The sequence below is a fragment of the Phacochoerus africanus genome, chromosome 11 (assembly GCF_016906955.1).
Source record: "Phacochoerus africanus isolate WHEZ1 chromosome 11, ROS_Pafr_v1, whole genome shotgun sequence".
NCBI classification, from domain to species: domain Eukaryota; kingdom Metazoa; phylum Chordata; class Mammalia; order Artiodactyla; family Suidae; genus Phacochoerus; species Phacochoerus africanus.
The window spans coordinates 41,096,251-41,118,744 of NC_062554.1; the positions used below are offsets into that span (position 1 = coordinate 41,096,251).

At 41.4% G+C, this 22,494-nt stretch overlaps 1 protein-coding gene across 10 annotated transcripts in view; it reads right to left on the reverse strand.

Moving 5' to 3' along the window:
* USP28 (ubiquitin specific peptidase 28) overlaps window positions 1-22,494 on the reverse strand; it is a 64,154-nt gene that overhangs the window by 32,239 nt on the left and 9,421 nt on the right. For 6 of the 10 annotated variants that reach the window (XM_047752103.1, XM_047752096.1, XM_047752102.1 and 3 more), the window contains 4 exons: window positions 15,799-15,876; window positions 13,894-14,026; window positions 5,339-5,444; window positions 3,940-4,099 (listed from right to left, as the gene is read on the reverse strand). In XM_047752103.1, coding sequence (XP_047608059.1) covers window positions 3,940-4,099; window positions 5,339-5,444; window positions 13,894-14,026; window positions 15,799-15,876 — 477 coding nt within the window. Of the gene's footprint in view, window positions 1-3,939; window positions 4,100-5,338; window positions 5,445-13,893; window positions 14,027-15,798; window positions 15,877-16,870; window positions 17,021-17,109; window positions 17,198-17,671; window positions 17,763-22,494 lie in introns of those variants that run through there. The other 4 variants (XM_047752099.1, XM_047752098.1, XM_047752097.1 and 1 more) reach the window with 4 other exon arrangements.

A 22,494-nucleotide genomic window follows, 5' to 3' on the forward strand; every position in this document is an offset into this window, starting at 1 on the left:
TGAGCTAATATTACCCACATTTTCCCAATCCAATATCCAATTGATCCTCTGACATCTGCTTGTATTCTCGTAGTCTCTGTGTCACGAGGTACCTCCTCCTCCTCCTCCTCCAGGCATCAACGTTTACAACTTCAGAATCATCTTCGACTCCTTTCCCTTTCTTAACCACTCACATCCAGTAAGTGAGAAGCCCCTGGAACTCTGCCTCTGGGGGTGATATCTTATTTGTAACTACCTCCTCTCCATCTGTCCCACGACCCGCTCTGATCAAACTCCCCCATCACTGCTCACCTGGATCAGAGCACAGGGTCTTCTGCCTCCAGAACATCCCCTGTGCCAGTTCACTCTCTGCTCAGGCCCTTCTAACTGTCCTTCTAATATGACCCAAATATAGTCCTGATTCACTGAAGACTCTCAAGAGAGCTCTTCTGACTATCCCAAGTCCTGCCACCCTCACTAGGTGACGTCGGTCAACATCCAGTCCATGGGACATCCTGTCAGCTCTGCTTTCAGAATAAATCAAGATTCCACTGACGGCGAGCAGCCTGGTCCCGGCCACCACCTCCCCTCAGGGACAACTGCAGCAGCTTCCAGTACTCTCCATTCTGCTCTCCTCACAGTAGCCAGAAAGAGCCTTTTAGAATTCGGGTCAGAGTCCGTTACTCCTCTGCTCAGAACCCTCAGTGACTCCCCACTTCACTCAGAACAAGCCCAGTTACCTCTCTGACCTCATGCGAGGGACCCTCGCCTCTGCTCCCAGCATTCCAGCCACTCAGGACTCTGATGTCCAGTGAACATGCCAAGCTCACTCCCACCTTGGGGCCGGGGCTCTGTGCTGTCCTCTACGTGGAACGTTCTCCCCGCACAGCTGCCTGGCTCCCCGCTCACCTGCGGGCGTATCGGGCGTGTGCTCCAATCTCATCCCCTCCCGAGCCCGAATCTCAGTTTATGCTGGAACCTGCTCCCGCCCTCCTGCGGCCAGTCCACTCTCCCTCACCCCGCTTTCCACTATCACACCGACCACCATTTAACATACTATATAAACTGACTGATTTAGTTAACTGGTTAGTTTTTCAACAACGTACTGATTCTTGTTTCAATGATTTATTATTTCCTATTCATTATGCCTTGTCTGTCTTGCCTCACAAGAATCTAAATCCCTAAGGGCGAACCTCTGTCCTGGTTTGGTCTGCTCCTAGATGTCAAGGGCTTAGAACAATGCTAAGTATACAGCAGGCATCCAATTCATTTTGGCTGAGGGAACACAGGTACGTTCCTTCTTCAGTCCAGGGACCGCCTGGCTTCCTGAACATCTTACCTCTCGTGACCTGTTCCTCAACTCCATCTCTACACCCACACCCAGGATGGGCCAATACCTGAACAGCTGCCAATTCTCAGGTCACAACTCAGAAAAACCCCTTATGAATCATTAAGCTGTCTGTCCTTTGGCTTCTTTGTTCCATTACCCACAGGACACCTGTGCTTTGACAACATCAGAAACCCAAGCAAACGGACCTCCTTCCTGTCTTCCCAGCCATTGGCGCCTTCCTGTCTTCATTTCTCCCTCTTGCCAGCTCTGAGTCCATGGTCTCTAACCAGCCTTCATTAAATTCTCAAACAGCCCTTCTGTCCTTTCATCATACCCAGAAAATCCTCCAACTTAAATGAATTTAATTTTCCACCTAAGCATTTCCAAGCACTGCTAAAAGAAAAATCCCTGATAAAACAAGACACAGCAATGCCACCCTACGTTTAAGGTCAACACCCTCAAGGAGACCTTCACTTTTTTTTTTTTTTTTTTTGCTTTTTAGGGCCGCATCCGTGGCAAATGGAGGTTCCCAGGCTACGGGTCCAATCGGAACTACAGCTGCCAGCCTACACCACAGCCACAGCAACGCAGGATCTGAGCTATGTCTGCGACCTACACCCAGCTCATGACAATGCCGGGTCCTTAACCCATTGAGCAGGGCCAGGGATCGAACCCACAACCTCATGGTTCCTAGTCAGATTCGTTTCCGCTGCACCACAACCTTCACATTTTTATGAGATTAATGCACTGCCTACTGCGCTAAGAAGGCACTGACCTCCACATTTTTAGAAACTCTACTATAGTATTCTGGTGCCAACTGGTTTCCTGCTGTTTACAGCGACCATTTTAAATTTTTGCTCCTTTGAAAATCCAACTCTGTCACTTTTCCATTCTGTCTCAGAAAATGGCTGCTTATTTCGGAGGAAAAAATGGCTACGAGGAACTACTTCAACTTGAATTTGTAGCCGTCATTTCTTCCTTGTCCTCTCCCGAGACTCTCTTGCCCCTCTGCTGTTGAAGGCCGAGCCCTCCCTACCCACTCTAGGTCCTGTCCCCCATGCTCTCCCAGAACCCCCACTCGGCCAGGGCCTCCACCTGCTAGCCCTTTCCACCATCCCTCTCAGGAGGGAAGTGAATCCAGGGAGGGGTCTCCATCTCTCTCGAAAGCAAAGAACTGACTGATGTCCCTCATTCCACATGACCTTCCTACACGTATTCTCCACACGGAGGCCAGCGATCCTGAAATGGAAGAAGGATCACAGCACTTGTCTGTTCCAAATCTTCCAGTACCTCCCCTCCTCATGTACTTCCTAAATCCTTCTCGTGACCCCAAGCTCTCCCCCCACCTCCACTACCTCTGCCCTCATGGCCATCTGCTCCCCCTCTTGCCTCACTCAGTCCTAGCCTTCTTTCTCTTCCTCAACTTTGTAAGCTCCTGCACTGGAGTCTTTGTACCTGCTGTTCCCTCTGTCTGCAGTGTTCCTTATGTAACTATATGAAATGTTCTTCATGGAATGACACAGCTCATTCCCTTGCCCAATTCAGGCCTCTGACCAAATGCCCACCTTAGCAGAAAGGCCACACCTAAGCTCCCTATATAAACAGCACCTCTTCCCTCTGTTGTCCTCATTCATTCGTCTTCATAGCACGTACCACCACCTGTCTGTCCCACTCTTTCCAAAGCACACTCCATGGGATTAAGGGCCTTGTTTTACCTGCTGCTGTTCCTCCTGTGCTAAAACAGTGCCAGGCACAGAGTAAGCTGAGTGAACCTGTGAATTTTATGTGTGGAAACAGAGGATTCCGCTTTTTGGCTGAGCAGCTGGGTTGGTGACAAGCTCGCAGGGCAGGGTCAAGCACTGCACTGTGGCCGTGTTCAGTGTAAGAGGCAACTCTCTCCTGGGGGAATTCACAGGAAAGCCTGGCTTTATTGCCATCTATACGCTACTGATTCCAGGGATTGTATCTGTAGCTCAAATCTTTTTGCTCAAAGACAGATTCACATAGATAACCGCCTACACGGTCCCTCCCTGTGGACCCTCACATCAGCATGGATAAAACTGAACTGAAACCTATTTCTAACACACACGCACATTATCCCTCCTCCCTGTCAAACGACACTGGTCTGGAACCTCAAGCTTGGAGTCCTTCTCAGCCCCGTCCTGCACACATCCCTACCCAGTCACTCACCAAATCCTACAGCCCTGACCTCCTAAGAGCCTCTAGAATGCTTCCACTCCTCTCCTTCTGCAGCTTACACCGCGCCTCTATTGCAGGCCGCCATCATTTCCTTCCTGCCTGGTGGTTTCTGGGAGCCTCCCAGCAACCGATTTCTCCTTATTCACGCTTGCTCTGCTGTCCCACGGCATATGCACTACATGCTGACCCCAAACACCTCCTCAGCTTCTTTACAACCACAGATTTTGTTTTCAGTACTGTCCAATTTAGACACCAGAACGCCTATGTCCAAAACCCAAGAAAGCAACCAAAACACAATAAAGCCACAGGGAAAACTTTCCAGTTTTATTTATGTTTCCCCTTTTTTTTTAAGCTATGTTTCTAACATTTCTGTTTAATAAATTACAAAATTGTTTCCAGAGGACACAGTTATCTCTTTAAAAATATCATACCTGAATAACAGCACTAAACCAACACGTATTGCCAACATTTTTCAGCCCAACTGGCCAGCCATCCACTCGCCTCCAGTCATTGGGATTGGGATTTTCTCCCCAGACTTCACAGCGTTTTCTCTTTGAGCGTTTAGTTTCTGCAGAAGCTGCCTCGGGCATCCTATATTGTGCCAACATATCACACATGAAAAAGAAAAAAGTTAAACAATATACTATATGGAGTATGTAGGTAACCTTTCATAGGTAATTCAAAATGCCAGATAGATTACTGCTGGCTAGTCACTGGCTATATAATAACTACAAAGTAATAACATAAATAAAAGGTCAGGTTTCAACATAGAGTGGTTAATCCTTCCATAACAGAAATGATTACTAATATGATTCTTAATGGAACTGAGTTGAGACGTGAGACTATTTCTGGCTTCCATATTAAGAGTTTTAGATTTCAACAATAGTGACGTATCTCAGACTTGCCACTGAAAGAGGCAAGAGACACTCTACCAAAGATAAGAGCTCCAGGAGTTCCCGTCGTGGCGGAGTGGTTAACGAATCCGACTAGGAACCATGAGGTTGCGGGTTCGGTCCCTGCCTTTGCTCAGTGGGTTAACGATCCAGCATTGCCGTGAGCTGTGGTGTAGGTTGAAGACGCGGCTCGGATCCCGCATTGCTGTGGCTCTGGCGTAGGCTGGCAGCTGCAGCTCCGGTTAGACCCCTAGCCTGGGAACCTCCATATGCCGCGGGAGCGGCCCAAGAAATAGCAACAACAACAACAAAAGACAAAAGACAAAAGACAAAAAAAAAAAAAGAAAAAAAAGATAAGAGCTCCAAACTGCTTAGCAGACAAACCATGGCCCTATGTTTCCCTGGAAGAAACAACTCAACAGGATGAGGGGATAAACATGTCCAGAAACTGACAGGCCACCACCGGAACTGGATATTTGTGAACAATATCAATCATCAAATTAGCACAAATTCAAAAAACATATCTCCTAATCACTTCTGAGAAAGGGTAGCTTAGTGATAACTTTCATTTTCAAATTGCCAACAATAAAAACCTCAAAGTTTACAAAGGCTCAAAGTTTATAAAGAGAATACATATTTATCCGAGACTTGCACTAGAGGGATTTTGCCCACCCCTAGCAATTGTGAACTACAAAACCATGCAGGCTTCTACTCAAAGACCAGAAGCTACAATAAGACTTTATCCTATTTAGCTTCTTGAAAAGTGAACCAAGGAGTAAGGAAGCTAATGCCAATTCAAATTTTCTCCTAAAAGAAATTGCATTTAGGTGCAATGAAAGAAGTCTGGCAGAACTATTCTTCAGCAGCATTCACAGAGATACTGCCTCTGACCTACACATTAATGTGCAGAGCAAAGATTATAAATTAAATCAATAACCTGTTAAGATCTCTTCCATCAGTTTGAATTTTGGGGGACTCCAAAAGACTCAAAGCAATGGCAGCCTGAAGATCATCTTTGTTATCATGAGTAAGGTCTATAACTTCTGTAAGATAAATAGAAATTTAATTAGTCTATATGCAGGAAACACTGCCCTTATTGTAGGAAAAAAAGGAAAAGCATTCACAAAATTAAGATACACTCCCCAGCTCTCACTACAAGGACTCATGTCAAAGTGTAACATCAACTTTATTACTCTATGCTAGAGTCAAACAAGTAACTTATAGCTACATTGCCACCTTCAGATTATCTAATAAGTACAGTAATAACAACCTGCCAAAATACAATGAATCAAATACCCCTTTTGCAGTCTTACTTCAGAGTCAAAAAATAAATCCCATAGGTTAAACAATCTCTTTACTTACCATTGTAAAATATCAGCAAAAATTGAGTATTAAAAGAATGGATATTTTCATTCCTACTTAAACCATTCTAGAGAAGAGAGAATATACTCCTCAACCCATTTTATGAGGTCAGCAGGGGACCTTGTTATATCTCAAACCAATTAAGAACAATAAGAGAATGGAAAAATGACAAAACCACGCATGATCACAGATGCAAAAAGCTTAAAGAAAATAATAGCAAAGAGAATCCTGCTAACACACCAAAAAAGATTATACATTAAGACCAAGTTGAGTGCATCCTACAAATGAAAGACTGAGTTAGTATTAGAAAAAAAAAAAACAGACCAGTAGTTCTCCTACGGTGCAGCCGGTTAAGGATCTGGCGTTGTCACTGCAGTAGCTGGGATTGCTGCTGTGCCATGGGTTTGATCCCTAGCCTGGGAGCTTCTACATGCCACGAACACAACAACAACAAAAAGAATGAAAATAGAGGAGTAAAATCCACTATCTTAACAGTTAAAGGGAAAAATGATCATCTCGATAGATACAGAAAAAGTATTTGACAGCAATTAGACAAACAAAAGAAATAAAAGGCATCCACATAGGAAGAGAAGAGATAAAACTGTCACTGTATGCAGACGACATGATACTATACATAGAAAACCCTAAGGACTCAACCCCAAAACTACTTGAACTGATTAATATTCAGCAAAGTAGCAGGATATAAGATTAACATTCAGAAGTCAGCTGCATTTCTGTATACCAGCAATGAAATATTAGAAAAGGAATACAGGAGTTCCCATTGTGGCACAGTGGTTAACGAATCCGACTAGGAACCATGAGGTTGCGGGTTCGGTCCCTGCCCTTGCTCAGTGGGTTAACGATCCAGCGTTGCCGTGAGCTGTGGTGTAGGTTGCAGATGCGGCTCGGATCCAGCGTTGCTGTGGCTCTGGCGTAGGCTGGCAGCTGCAGCTCCGGTTAGACCCCTAGCCTGGGAACCTCCATATGCCGCAGGAGAGGCCCAAGAAATGGCAAAAAGAAAAGGAATACAAAAATACGATACCTTTTAAAATTGCACCTCACAAAATCAAATACCTCGGAATACACCTGACCAAAGAGGTAAAGGACCTATATGCCGAGAACTACAAAACTTTAATCAAAGAAATCAAAGAAGATGTAAAGAAATGGAAAGATATTCCATGTTCCTGGATTGGGAAAATCAATATTGTAAAAATGGCCATACTACCCAAAGCAATCTACAGATTCAATGCAATCCCTATCAAATGACCCATGACATTTTTCATAGAACTAGAACAAACAATCCAAACATTTATATGGAACCACAAAAGACCCAGAATCGCCAAAGCAATCCTGAGAAACAAAAACCAAGTAGGAGGCATAACTCTCCCAGACTTCAAGAAATACTACAAAGCCACAGTCATCAAAACAGTGTGGTACTGGTATCAAAACAGACACACAGACCAATGGAACAGAATAGAGAACCCGGAAATAAACCCTGACACCTACGGTCAATTAATCTTTGACAAGGGAGGCAAGAACATAAAATGGGAAAAAGAAAGTCTACTCAGCAAGCATTGCTGGGAAACCTGGACAGCTGCATGCAAAGCAATGAAACTAGAACACACCCTCACACCATGCACAAAAATAAACTCCAAATGGCGTTAAGACTTAAATATACGACAGGACACCATCAAACTCCTAGAAGAAAACATAGGCAAAACACTCTCTGACATCAACATCATGAATATTTTCTCAGGTCAGTCTCCCAAAGCAATAGAAATTAGAGCAAAATAAACCCATGGGACCTCATCAAAGCGAAAAGCTTTTGCACAGCAAAGGAAACCCAAAAGAAAACAAAAAGACAACTTAGTCTAGTGAACCTCCATATGCCACAGGAGCGGCCCTAGAAAAGGCAAAAAGACAAAATAAATAAATAAATAAATAATAAATATCGCAAGGTAAGAAACAAAGCTATCATAATTTACAGATAAACGGAGTTCCCATCGTGGCGCAATGGTTAACGAATCCGACTAGGAACCATGAGGTTGCGGGTTTGGTCCCTGCCCTTGCTCAGTGGGTTAACGATCTGGCGTTGCCGTGAGCTGTGGTGTAGGTTGCAGATGCGGCTCGGATCCAGTGTTGCTGTGGCTCTGGTGTAGGCTGGCGGGTATGGCTCCGATTCGACCCCTAGCCTGGGAACCTCCATATGCCGCAGGAGCGGCCCAAGAAATGGCAAAAAGACAAAAAATAATAATAATAATAATAATTTACAGATAATGATCACCTACAATGAAAACCTAAAATAATCTACAGAAAATAGTTATAACTAATAAGAGGTGGTATGATAAAGGATCAATGTACAAAAGTTAAATGAATCTCTACATATGAGCAATGAAAGTTTAATTTATAAAGGAAAAAAACCACAAAGAACACAAAACTATCCAGACTGTGTGTGACCAGTATAGGAACAAATGTATGGATGGATGGAACAGACTCTATGGAATAGAATAGAATTGACAGTCTAGGAATACAGGTTTTCACAGTTAGTCAACTGGTTTTCAATACAGGTACCAAGACAATTCAATAGGGAAAGAATACCTTTTCAACAAATGGTGCGGGACAAATGGATATCCTCATGTAAAAGAATGGCTTTTAACCTCTCCTTCACATCATTCACAAAATGGAACTCAAAGTGGATCAAGCCCTCAGGAGAAGAGCTAAAACTAGGAAAACTCTACGTAGAAGAAAATAGGTGTAAATCGGTGACCTTGGATTAGGCAATGGTTGCTTAGAAACAACATTCAAAGTACAAGCAGCCAAAGAAAATGTATTTGACATCATTAAATCTTTGGGCTTCAAAGGATACCATCCAGATAGTGAAAAGACAATCCATAGAATGAGAGAAAATTTTTGCAAATCATGTATCTGCTAAGGGACCTATATACAGAATATATAAAGAATTCCTGAAACTGACTTATAAAAAAACAAAGAGCCCAACTTTTTAAATTCGCAAAGAGGAGCTCCCTGGTGGTGCAACGAGTTAAGGATCCAGTGTGGTCATTGCTGTGGCTCGGGTTGCTGCTGTGGAGCAGGTTCAATCTCTGGCCTGGAACTTCTGCATGCTGAGGCTGCAGTCAAACAACAACAACAAACAACTACGATGAGATGAACATTTCACACCCACTTGAATGGCTAAATAACAAGTGTTAGCGAAGAAGTAGAGAAGTGAGAACCTTGTGTATTGTTGGTAGGAACGTACAATGGTGCAGCTGCTATGGAAGTTAGAAGAATGGAGTTTGGCAGTTCTTCAAAAAGTTCACAAGAAAGCTTCATGACATTGGACCTGGTAATAATTTCTTGCATGGGACACCAAAACCATAGACAGACAAAAACCAAAATCAAATGGGACTAAATCAAACCTAAAAATTTAAAAGCATGAAAGGACACAATCAAAAGAGTGAAATCCACCGATTAGTAGAAAATATTTGCCAATCATATATCTGATAAAGGGTCAATATCCAAAATACATGAAGAAATCCTACAACTCAACAACAAAAAATAGGCTAAAGACTTGAATAGATGTTTCTCCAGAGATGATGTACAGGCATATGAAAACACGCTCAAAGTCACTAATCATCAGAGAAAATGCAAATCAATACCATAATGAGGTATCACTTCATATCCCTTAGAATGGCTATCCAAAAAAATAAAAACCAAACCAACCACATACACCAAAAAATAACAAGTATTGGTGATGTTGAGGATATACAGAGATTGGAACCCTTTTGCACAGTTGGTGAGATGATAAAATGGCACAAAGGCTATGGAAAATAGTATGGAGGTTCCTCAAAAAATTAAAAAAGAACTACCAAATGATCTAGCAATCTCAATTCTGGGTAGATATCCAAAAAAGAAAAGCAAGGTCTCAAAGAGACATCTGTACATTCACGTTCAGAGCAGCACTATTCACAAGAGTCAAGAGGTTGAAGCAACCCAAATATTCACTGACGGATAATGGATAAACAAAATTTGGAACATTCATACAACGGAGTATTATTCAGCTTTAAATAGGAAAGAAATTCTGACATGCTACAATCTGAATGAACTTTGAAGACATTATGCTAAGCGAAAAAGGCCAGTCACAAAACGATAAATATTGTATGATTTCCACTTATATAAGGTTAAGTAAAATCATAGAGAGCTTAAGTCAAAATCATAGAAAACAAAGTAGAATGGTGGTTGCTAGGAGCTGGGGAAGGGAGAAATGGGGAGCTGTTGTTTAATGGGTACAGAGTTTCAGTTTTGCACAATGGATGCTTGAGACAGTTACACCGTGCTACCGATGTACGTGATACCACTGAGCTGTACCCTTCAAGATGGTAATGATAGTAACTTTTCCCCCTTTTTCAGCTGCACCCATGGCATATGGAAGTTCCCAGGCCAGGGACTGAACCTGAGCCGCATGTGCGGCCTATGCTCCAGCAACGCCAGATCTTTAACCCACTGAGGCAGACCAGAGACTGAACCAGCAAGGCCATGGAAATGAGTTGGGTCATTAACCTGCGGTGCCACAGTGGGAACTCCAATAGCAGCTTTTATGTGTATTTTACCACAATTTAAAAAAAAATTGGGGAAGAAAAAAAAAAAGGAAAACCTGTCACATGCCAGAGCATGGATGAACACTGAGGACATGAAGCTAACTGAAACAAACCAGTCACAAAGAGATAAATACTGTATGAGTCCACTTATATGAGGCATCTAAAGTAGTTGAATTCATAGGAACATGAAGTAGAAGGTGGTTACCGGGGTTGGGGGAAGAGGATAGGGATTGTTTAATGGGAATAAGAGTTCAGATTTACAGGATGAAGAAGTTCTGGAGATATTTTACACATTAATATAAGTATACCTAATACTTAAAAATGGTTAAAATGTAAATTTTGTTATGTATTTTTACCACAAATTTTAAAAAAGAATTCCAATTAATAAATCATAAAATAATGATAGATAAAATACTACCATTTTGAAATCTCCAATAAAATATAAAATCTAGACACTAGGTGGGGAATTTTATGATAAAAGAATCAAGCTGACAATATCAGAACACACGAACAATTTTAAAAACACAAAAAAGAGGGCAACCAGACATTATTTGCTTCTTGATACAATAAAATAAAAGAAATACACACTACCTATGACACTGTCATGCCAGATAAGCATCTAACTTAATAAGAAAGACAAGGGACAGAAAATCCATTAAAGGATACCACAGGAATGCAATCACCAAATCCCACAATGTGCAAAACATGACAGAACAAAGGACTTATTTCTTTGAACGTCAAATTCCAAAAAAAAAAGAGGGGAAATTTATAGGTAAAAGGGATCTTAAAAGACATTTCAAACATATTTTAATGTTTTAATTTTATGTGGATCATTACTCTCACAAACCAACTGCAAACATACTGTTAATAATGAGTCAATCAGGGAAATTTCTACAGTGGCATTTGATGAGATCAAGAAATGTTATTAATTTTTAAGTGTGATATATTGTTGCAGTTATGAAAGAGTCCTCTTTTAGATTTTTAAAAGTTAAACAGAATTATTATATAACCTAGCAATTCCACTCCTAGCTATATACCCCAAAGATTTAAAAACAGGAGTTCCCGTCATGGCGCAGTGGTTAACGAATCCGACTAGGAACCATGAGGTTGCAGGTTTGATCCCTGGCCTCGCTCAGTGGGTTAAGGATCTGACATTGCCATGAGCTGTGGTGTGGGTCACAGACCCAGCTCAGATCTGAGGTGGCTGTGGCTGTGGCTGTGGCTGTGGCATAGGCCAGTGGCTACAGCTCGGATTGCACCCCTCCCCTAGGAACCTCCATATGCTGTGGGTGCTGCCCAAAAGACAAAAAAAAAAAAAAAAGATTTAAATGTGAAAGTCAAAACACTATAATTTTAGAAGAAAATTTAATAGACTCTCCTCTGACTTCTGGGTATAGGAGTTCTTAAACAAAAAGCACAAACAACAGAAGGTTAATAAATGAAAACCATTTATTAGTTCATCACCACAGTGTTAAAAACACAAGTTATTCTCAAGAAGATATCTGTTAACAAGCAAATCCAGAAAAATGGGTTAATATTATATCAATAAGATAATATCAAGAATCAATATGAAAGAGGCAAAAGAAAAAACCAGCAGAAGACACGAAAAGAAATTTCACATGAAGAAACATGAATGGCCAAAAGGGAAAAGATCCTCAATCTCATTATTTAATTAAAAAAAATTAGAGATTTTTAATTAGAATTTTTCATATCAAAAAGACAGGCAACTCAGGAGCTCCCTTTGTGGCTCAGCAGGTTACAAACACAACTAGTATCCATGAGGATGTGGGTGTGATTCCTGGCCTCACTCAGTGGGTTAAGGATCTGGCGTTGCTGTGAGCTGTGGTGTTAAGTCGCAGATCTGGCAGAGGCCAGCAGCTGCAGCTCTAGTTCGACCCCTAGCCTGGTAACTTATATGCCGTGTGTGTAGCCCACAGGCAACAAGTTTATAATCTAACAAATTTGAGAACAATAGTTACTCTCCAATCCTATTAGTGGGAGTATAAGTAGGTAAAAAATCATATTGGAAAATGTCACTAAATGAACATACCTTAATATTTATCAATTACGTTGCTAGATATAGACACTAAAGAAACTCCTGCATAGGTGCACAAGAAACATGAATCAAAACAGGTCATAGCAACCTTGTTTATATTAGAAAAAAAATTCAAAGCCCAAAGTCAATCAACAAATACGTAAACTCTGTTCTAATTCAGACCCAAAAAATTCTACACGAGTGAAAAGAAATTCCTATAGGTATAACCAACATGGATGTGCCTCAAAATGAAAAATGTCACTATGTGCACCAAAAGACATACACAAGAATATTCAGAGCAGCATTATTCAGAATAGCTCAGAACTGCAAACAGCTAGATCATCCATTACCCCACCTGACCCAGCTGATGCTTCCGCCCTCCCAGAAGGCTCTCTGGCCTCCAGAGTACCACTCTGCTGGTTTTCTTCCCACTTCTCACTTGCATAAGGTAGAGATACAGTTAGGTCCACACCCTGCTCCCCCGCAGCTACACTCTTTCCTATACACGCTTCACAGCTCCAAACATCTCAACACTGGAAGTACCCACTGCAAGTCACTGAACCTTTTCTCTTTTCTAGACCCAATCCCTGGGAGACTTCACCCCTTCTCATAAATTTTTTTTTATATAATGATTGCTATCTTTTTTTCATTATAGCTGGTTTACCCCCTCTCATAACTTTACATGCCATTTATACATCCCAAGTTTATCCAGCCCAGCTCTCTTCTCTGAGCTGGGCACTAGGATTTCTACTGCATTTTGACACGTTACCTGGATGTCTAACAGGCATCTCAAACTTAACATTGCCAAAACCAACCTCTCCATTTTCCACCCCAAATTTGCTCCATCTGCAATTAATCCCATGTCAGCTAAGCGCACCTCCATCCTTTCAGCTGCGAAGGAGAAAACACCTGGCGTCATCTTGAACCCTCTCTTTCTTTCAGAACCCCTATCTCCTTATATGCAAATCCGATACAGGCAGCACTTGTCATCCTTTCACCAGGACATCTGGTCCACACCGCCTTCATCTGCAGGAGCCTCCCCATGCTTGCTACTCCCTCGAACACGGCTGTTCTCAACACAGAGGTCAGAATGATCTTTAGAAAATGGAAAGCAGTTTACATCATTCCTCTGCACGAAACTCTCCAATGGCTAGTCCTCTAAGTCAGAGTAATAGCCAAGCAGTTATGAAGGCTCCGAGTGACCTGCCTCCTGTTCCCTCGATGGCCTTATCTCTTACAAGGCAGAGATTCTCCTCTCTTTTGTTCATCTCCAGTGCCTAAAAGAGTGCTTGGCACATAAGAGGGGCTCATTAAACAAGTGATGAATGAATGGAACCATTTAAGGGTGAGAATTGTGCCTGGCACAGAGTAATGGCCCAATAATAAGCCATTATTACCATTATTTCCAAAGGGTTGATGTGATTGATAGGACACTCACATAAACTCATCCCTCATTTTCTGCTAGTTTAGAGCAGGACCAAGACGAGATATACCTACTTGCTAACACCTCTTTGTTGGCAGCACTGCCCTCGACTTCAGATGGCTCTGTGGCAACAGTGTCTTGGCTGGGCTCTTTAACTCTTTCATCAGTGAGAAGGCTGACTGCCTGGGTGATGTCACCATTACTGGCCTAAAGGGGACAGGAGAAAAAACGCAGAAATTTCAAAAGTAAAGCATCATAGTATTTAAAATAAGCAGCAAGTTAGTTTTTGGTTGTACTACCCTGGTGACATAGTGAGTAAGTCTAGGCCTAATTCTAGGTTATAAAGCAGGAAATAGGGTACAGGGGAGGACAGCGAGTCTATCATGCTTAAAGTGTTGCTATCCGACTCCTAGTTACAGGGAGTTGCCATGTTCTGATTTCTCACAACATGCAAACAAGAATGACATCTTGCCAGAGATTAGTTCCCATTGCTTTGGGTCTGCCTCCTGATTTCACAGAACAGCTAGGGCATGATGGATCAAAAAGGGGGGCTGGCAATTAACACAGAGCTCCTTTTTTTTTTCTTTTTTTTTTTTTGTCTTTTTGCTATTTCTTGGGCCGCTCCCGCGGCATATGGAGGTTCCCAGGCTAGGGGTCGAATTGGAGCTGTAGCCACCGGCCTACGCCAGAGCCACAGCAACGCAGGATCCGAGCCGCGTCTGCAACCTACACCACAGCTCACGGCAACGCCGGATCGTTAACCCACTGAGCAAGGGCAGGGACCAAACCCGCAACCTCATGGTTCCTAGTCGGATTCATTAACCACTGCGCCACGACGGGAACTCCTAACACAGAGCTTCTAAATGAAGTCTGCCCCTACAAAAAAGGTGCCAAACAGTTCTCATATTCTGTAACGGTGACCATACTTCTGTCTCTTTTTTTTTGGTCTTTTTAAGGGCGCACCCATGGCATAGGGAAGTTCCCAGGCTAGGGGATGAATGGGAGCTGCAGCCAATGGCCTACGCTACAGCCACAGCAACACCAGATTTGAGCAGTGTCTGTGACCTACACCACAGCTCATGGCAATGTCAGATCCTTAACCCTCTGAGCAAGGCCAGGGATCAAACCTGTGTCCTCATGGATACTAGTCAAGTTCATTACTGCTGAGCTACAATGGGAACTCCTGTTTCTTTTTAAACATTTTCTTAGGCAAAAATTCCAACATACACAACAGGAGAGGGAATGTATAATTGAAACCCATGTGCCCTTCACTCAGCTTTGATAATTACCAAGCCATGGTCAAACTGATTTTATCTCTTCTGCCTCCCTTCCCCCAGATATTTTGAAGCAAATCCTAAGCATCTTATCAATTCATCAGTCAACATTTCAGAATACATCTTTTTTTTTTTTTTTTTAAAGGGATTTCCCATCGTGGCTCAGCAGAAATGAATCTGACTAGTATCCATGAGGATACAGGTTCAATCCCTGGCCTCGCTCAGTGGGTAAAGGATCTGGCGTTGCTGTGAGCTGTGGTGTAGGCCAGCAGCTACAGCTCCGATTTGACCCCTAGCTTGGGAAGTTCCATATGCCACAAGTGTGGCCCTAAAAAGACACACATACACACAAAAAGCCACAATTCTATCCTCATAACAAATAACCAGTTTAAATTTCTCTGACTTGAATGTTTCTTAGTTTGTTTGAATGGGGATCCATAAAAGGTCCATACAGTGTAAACAGTTAGTAGGTGTCTTCACTCTCTCTCACCCTGTAGGGTCCCCACCCTGTGAGTCTCTCCCTTCCCAATCTTTTTCCTGCTTTTATAACTTACACATTGAAGACCCTGGATCATCTGATCTGCAGAACTTCTGTCTCTATACGTAAGCATTTTCATTTCGGCATAGAAATAGCTTGAACTGACATAACTGTGATGTGAACAACTGTTTTAAAACCTGTGGACTGGCAGAGGCCTTGAAACTAACCTTTAGAGCTTCATGGAGAAAAGAAGGGTCCTGAATGCCTGTAATTTCTCTCAGTTGGTTTAACAGCATTTGGCAGCTCTATAATTGAGAAACAAAGAAACCACAGACGCGTGTCAATCAGAAAGTAAACCTGGATACATTTAAAGAATAGGCAAACATTTTGGGTAAACAGATTGGAGACTTCTATCTTTTACTTTAAAAAAGCAACAAGCTTTAAGCAACAAAGTACTGACTGTCAGACATATTTTGAAATGCCCAATTTATTGTTCTTTTAAAAGCTTAATCACGAAAAATGCTTTTGGCACTTGTGGAAGAAATACAAGTCAATAATAAAACTACAGATACATAAAAGACTTAAATGTAATATTCTAGCCTTCACAGACACTTACAGTGCTTCAGGTTTTTCTCTGTCAGCAGTACGTAAGTAGGTCATTATAAGGAGTCCAGGGAATTTGCATGGATGTGACGATGTGCTATTTTAAGCTTCACTGCACATGCCATTTGTGTGTGTTATTTTTCACCGACAGTAAGTCCCCAATCATGTAATTAACAAATGATACCACCAATGTCATATTTGAAACTTTTCACTGCTTAAAAAGAAGTATAGATAAAGCTAGAATTTTCTGAGTTATAAATAAAAACCCAGAGGGAGTAAATTATGTTTTTTCTTCATTAATGTGAATCATGGAAAAACCTTTCTTATTAACTTCCAGCTACAAGAACAGTTTATAACGCTTTTCAGCCTTAAAGTCTTATTTTTTTTAACTCAATGAATTTCATTACGTTTAGAGTTGTACAATGATTATCACAAGCCAATTTTACAGCATTTCCATCCCAATCAGCCTTAAAGTCTTCATTGAGCATGTTACCCTATTTTGCACAAAGACAAGAGTTAACACAAAACCCCTACTTACAAGTAAGCTCAATTGAAACAACTGGCTGACACAAGTAAAGACCATGTGATCTTTCAGGTGAATATTGAAAATGGAATAGCTGAAATTTAATTCAATGAGAAGAAATCTAATTTATTCTATCCCTAAGGTTATCCTAGAATGAAAGCCCGATTCAATACCTGATGCTTGGCCATTCACTATCTTTCAGTTAGTACCATGTCTCCAAGAGGCAGTCTGCACTCACTGTCCACTGTAACAGTATCTGCCTTCTTCAACAGCTGAGGGCCCAATGCAACACGCGCTATCACACCGCTAGAAATAACAAACTGAAACACCCCTGTGCAGTCCTCGGAAAAGCATCAACGGCCTTTCTGTTCTTGTCATAGGCCATCGTCATAGGCTAGAAATGGAACCCTACCCTGCTGATCCCAGCAGTCCCGGAGGCTGTAAGCTGTCAACGGCAGTCACTGCCTGGGCACTGGGAGAGTGAGTCTCAGATTAAAGAGGGTCCAGATTTAACCCTGGAAAACACTGAAAGCACAGCATATGATTTGTAGAAAAATATAAAGTATGAAAAAGTTTTTCTTCAAATTCTACTTTGATTGTATTATGTAAAAGTGTGTGAATCTACGTATCTCAATCATACCCAATTTTCTAAAAAAAAACCCAAAACAGAGTACCTCCAAAAGGGTAGAATAATTGGGAAGGGGAAATGGGTGGCGTATTAGCCCTGAACTGGCACCAAAAAGGTGACAATGGGATAGATAATCATGTCTTCCCCTCGAGTTACTCTGTGTACCAACAGACACAGGAGTCACAGAAGATAATCCCAGTTAAAGTTCACACGCACTGCTTATTTTTAGTGAGGTGCTGTTCCAAATACTCTATATGTATGAACTCATTTAACTCATAACAAACCTGGGAGAGAGACATATGCCATTTGACAGAAAACTGAGGCATAGAGAGGTTAAGTAACTTACACAAAGTTATTGCTAGTAAGGGGTGGAGCTGGGATTTGACCCCAGGCTGCCTGCCTCCAGACTGCACTCTAACCTCTAGGCCATGCTGTATCTGAGAAGACAAGACAGGCAAGAAGACCTATTTAATGCAAAACAATGCAAACATTTTATTCTTATGATCGCTGCATCTTAAGTTTCGTATTTTTATTTTAGCTCCCTAAATCCCAGTTTTGATTACTCAGTAGTACAATCAGTTATAAACTTATCATTGGGAAGTAGAGAGGTAAACACTATACTAGACGAAATCTAAGGTGCCATCTGTTATAAAAAGGCAGCATTATTTTATGTTCCACCAAAAAGAAAAACTGCTGCCACCTAAACTATGACACAACGCCTTCATGACAGTCCCAGGAGACATACGAACTGGTCACATCAGCTTCCTGTAGCTCTAAAAAGTCTCATTTATGTTGAGAAGTACAGTAATTCTCCCCACTTCCAGGTGCACTGCCTGGCATGCAATAGGCAATTCTTTTGCTTATTTCTCAGCAACAATAACCAAGAAAGCTTAAAACACCTATTGTATCTACCTTGCTGAGGTCCCAGTGTACACTTGGTTGTAGCTTTACAAGGAAATTTGAAATTGCCATCATTCCTCCAATGACAAATATTTTACTTAAAAGAAAATCGATGTGTACCTTGTTCTGTTTCTATGCTTTTTTTCATAGTCTTTTTCATTTCAACGTTGAATCACAGAATGATCTTTTTAAAGCCGCTTTAAATAGCAAGTAAACTAACTGTGTGGTACCAACAGTGCATGTAACTTGACTGCCATGATGGTAGGAACAGCTATGCTGAGCCCATACGTGTGTAGATCGTGATAACTACATCACATGTGCTACGTGAATGAGAGTACATGTAAGGAGCATCTCAATTTCAGAGATCTCAGAATGCCAAATAATGCTAATCAACAAAATACAGTATTCAAATAATAAATAATTTACTAACCATCGCATTTGGCTGTGGACGAAAGTCTCATTCCCCTGCCTCCCCTTTGTAACAGGGAGCAGTGGACATTGACACATATAGACAATATACTCAGAAAAGGAAAATAAACTCTTAGTTTCTCTCTTTTAAAAGCTATTGGAGGGGGGAAAAAAATCATTCTATATAGCTCCAAAAATAATGTTCATATTTACCTTACCTCCTTCAAGAACTCCAATCCCACACCCTTCCCTCCCCTCCCCTTTCTAACCTCCCAAGTTGAGCCTGTGAAGGAATGGGACTTTCTGACTTTAGCTGGTATTTCTCTATTTTAAGCATGAAAATTCTTGCCTCCGCAAAGTCAAGAATCACAAAGCTTGGAGTTCCCGTCATGGCTCAGTGGTTAACAAATCCGACTAGGAATCACGAGGTTGCGGGTTCGATCCCTGGCCTTGCTCAGTGGGTTGAGGATCCGGTGTTGCCATGAGCCATGGTGTAGGTCACATGTGTGGCTTGGATCAGGTGTTGCTGTGGCTGTGGTGTAGGCCGGCAGCTGTAGTTCTGATTAGACCCCTAGCCTGGGAACCTCCATATGCCGCGGGGGTGGCCCTAAAAGGACAAAAGACAAAAAAAAAAAAGAATCACAAAGCTTACCATCTAATTTGAATTATCCACAGAACAGTGCTTTTAATAATAACTAACACCTATTGAATGACTTTCTGCCAGGAATCTTCGGTGTTACCTCATGTACGTACATATGTACGTACATATATATAATCCCTATAATGACTCTAAAAGTTAAGATTCATTATCTTCAGTGTGCACATTAGAAAATTAAGGTTTACAAAACCTATTTTGTCATCCAAATGTCTTGAATTAAAAGATTAATCAAAGATAACTTTTAAAAGTCTGAATAACAGGAGTTCCCGTCGTGGCGCAGTGGTTAACGAATCCGACTAGGAACCATGAGGTTGTGGGTTCGGTCCCTGCCCTTGCTCAGTGGGTTAACGATCCGGCGTTGCCTCGAGCTGTGGTGTAGGTTGCAGACGCGGCTCGGATCCTGCGTTGCTGTGGCTCTGGCGTAGGTGGCGTAGGCCGGTGGCTACAGCTCCGATTCGACCCCTAGCCTGGGAACCTTCACATGCCGCGGGAGCGGCCCAAGAAATAACAACAACAACAACAATAACAACAACAAGAACAACAACAAAAAAGACAAAAAAAAAAGTCTGAATAACAAATTTCATAAGGCTTAAGTTATGTTACTGACACACAGAAACAACTGCAATGACTAGACTCCGTCTTCTATTTAGCTAAACCTAAATTCTCAGTAGTACCCATAACCCAAATCCTAATCGGTTCTGTATATTACATGTAAACTTCACAATGAGATGAGGTAAACTCATTAGGATCCTACCTACTATACTACTCACTCACAGTTTCTCTTGGAACTTGACAGGAAGCTGATGTAAATATTAACTTCACCCTAACTATGATATAAAGTACACACCCAACATGAGACAAGACAAAGCCTGTGCTCCAGTCATAATGAAGTCAAATAACTGGCAAGAGCCAACACGTCTGTATATCCTTAGCTTTACTTTATTTTGATAAAACAAAAAGCACTCTTTTCTTGCCCAGAGGCAGTGAAAAAGACACACACAAATCTCTAGGAAGAAGGAACTCAAGCTTTCTGGCCTCAGCTACTTGGTGCTTTGGGTACAACCCAGCGCTCTTGTCAGAACTGAGGTCTTCGTAAAGCAAAGACAATAACTCACCTCATAATAAACAATAAACAGGATTACTCATAATAAAAATATTAAGCTATCAAGTTTTTGTAATCAACAACTGGCCTAATCCTACTGCAACTAAAACTCTCTTTGATCACATGAAGCAAATTAGCGAGATTACTAATCTCACCATCTTCAAAATACCCAGTTCAGCTTGGTGACGAGGTGCTTTCTAGATTACTCCATCCCTTCAAACAGGGGTGCTATTTTCAACATTCTGATGTACATGTTTCCTGATCTCAATCATCTATTTTTATGAAGACATTTCTAAATTTAAAACTAAGTAATTGATAAAGGTTACTTTACACCAAAGAACTACCAAGGTGTACTTGATAAAACGCCCCCCAGAGTTAAAGATTTGGTTTTCTAAGTTTAAAATCAAACTTAAGTACCAAGGAAAGCAAAGGAATAGGAGTCAAAGAGAACATACAGCAGCAGCTTCAGAAATGCAGTCTATAAAACAGGATCTGAACACAGACTCTGACTGCTGCTAACCTTTCCAACATCCACAAAACAAGGGACGAAAGCTCTGCTATGTCTTCAGTTTTTCTTCCAGTGACATCTCCGTGTTGGTCCAATTTACTCATAAAGCAGAAATCCAAAGCACCTTATGACTCTACAAATGACAAATAGCTTTTTTGTGGATAAAACTAAATCCTCTGAAACAGGCTACTTATTAATTTATTTTAATGGTGCAAAAATTAGCTACAAGATGAAAATCACTATTTCAGTCCATCAACTGGCTTAAAGTTTTTAAAGGCATTAGAAGCTTTTAAAATTTAGCCAATTCTAAATATCAGAGAGGGCTTTAAACTAAAAATTAAAACAAGAAAAAAGGAACTGATAATTATTTACTCAAAAGTTTTCATCTCTGGAGTTCCCATCGTGGCTCAGTGGTTAACGAATCCAACTAGGAACCATGAGGTTGCAGGTTCAATTCCTGGCCTCGCTCAGTGGGTTAAGGATCTGGTGTTGCCATGAACAGTGGTGTAGGTAGCAGATGCAGCTCGGATCCTGAGGTTGCTATGGCTGTGGTATAGGCCGGCGGCTATAGCTCCAATTAGACCCCTAGCCTGGGAAGCTCTATATGCCGTGGGTGTGGCCCTGGAAAAGACAAAAAAAGAAAGTTTTCATCTCTCTTTTTCACATTCACAGAGTGGGAAATTCTAACAGTACAAAAGCATATCAAATGAAAGGGAAAACCTGGTCTTCCACCCAGTCCTATTTCCCAGGGGCAACCACTATTAATAGTTTCTGACATATCTTCCCAGAAATGGTCTATGCACACAAATATATTCTTTCATACTACATACCATGTCCCGCACCCAGTTTTTCTCTTGCTTTAGAATACATTTAGGGAGTTCCCATTGTGGCTCAGTGGTTAACGAATCTGACTACGAACCATGAGGTTGTGGGTTCAATCCCTGGCCTTGCTCAGTGGATTAAGGATCTGGCGTTTTGCCATGAGCTGTGGTGTGGGTTTCAGATGAGGCTTGGATCCCATGTTGCTGTGGCTCTGGTGTAGGCTGGTGGCTTCAGCTCCAATTTGACCCCTAGTCTGGGAACCTCCATATGCCGTGGGAGCGGCCCTAGAAAAGACCAAAAAAAAAAAAAGAATACATTTAAAATAATGTGTGTGTGTATGTATGTGCATGTGTGTGTGTATGACTGGGTCACTTCGTTGTACAGCAGAAATTGGCACAACACTGTAAATTAACTGTATTTTAACTAAAAATAAATTAAAATTAGAACACATTTAAGACATACAAATAAACTTATTTACAGAGACTCATACACATAGAAACTTATAGTCAGAAAGGGGAAATACAGGGAGGAGGGATTAATTAGGAATCTGGGGTTAACATATACACACTACCATGTATAAAATAGATAACCAACAAGGACCTATTGTATAGCATAGGGAACTATACTCAATATTTTGTAAATACCTATATGGGAAAAGAATCTAAAAATATATATACATACTCTCTCTATATACAACTGAATCACTGCTGTACACCTAAAACACAACACCATTAGTCAACTACACTTCAATTAAAATTCCCCCAAAATTTT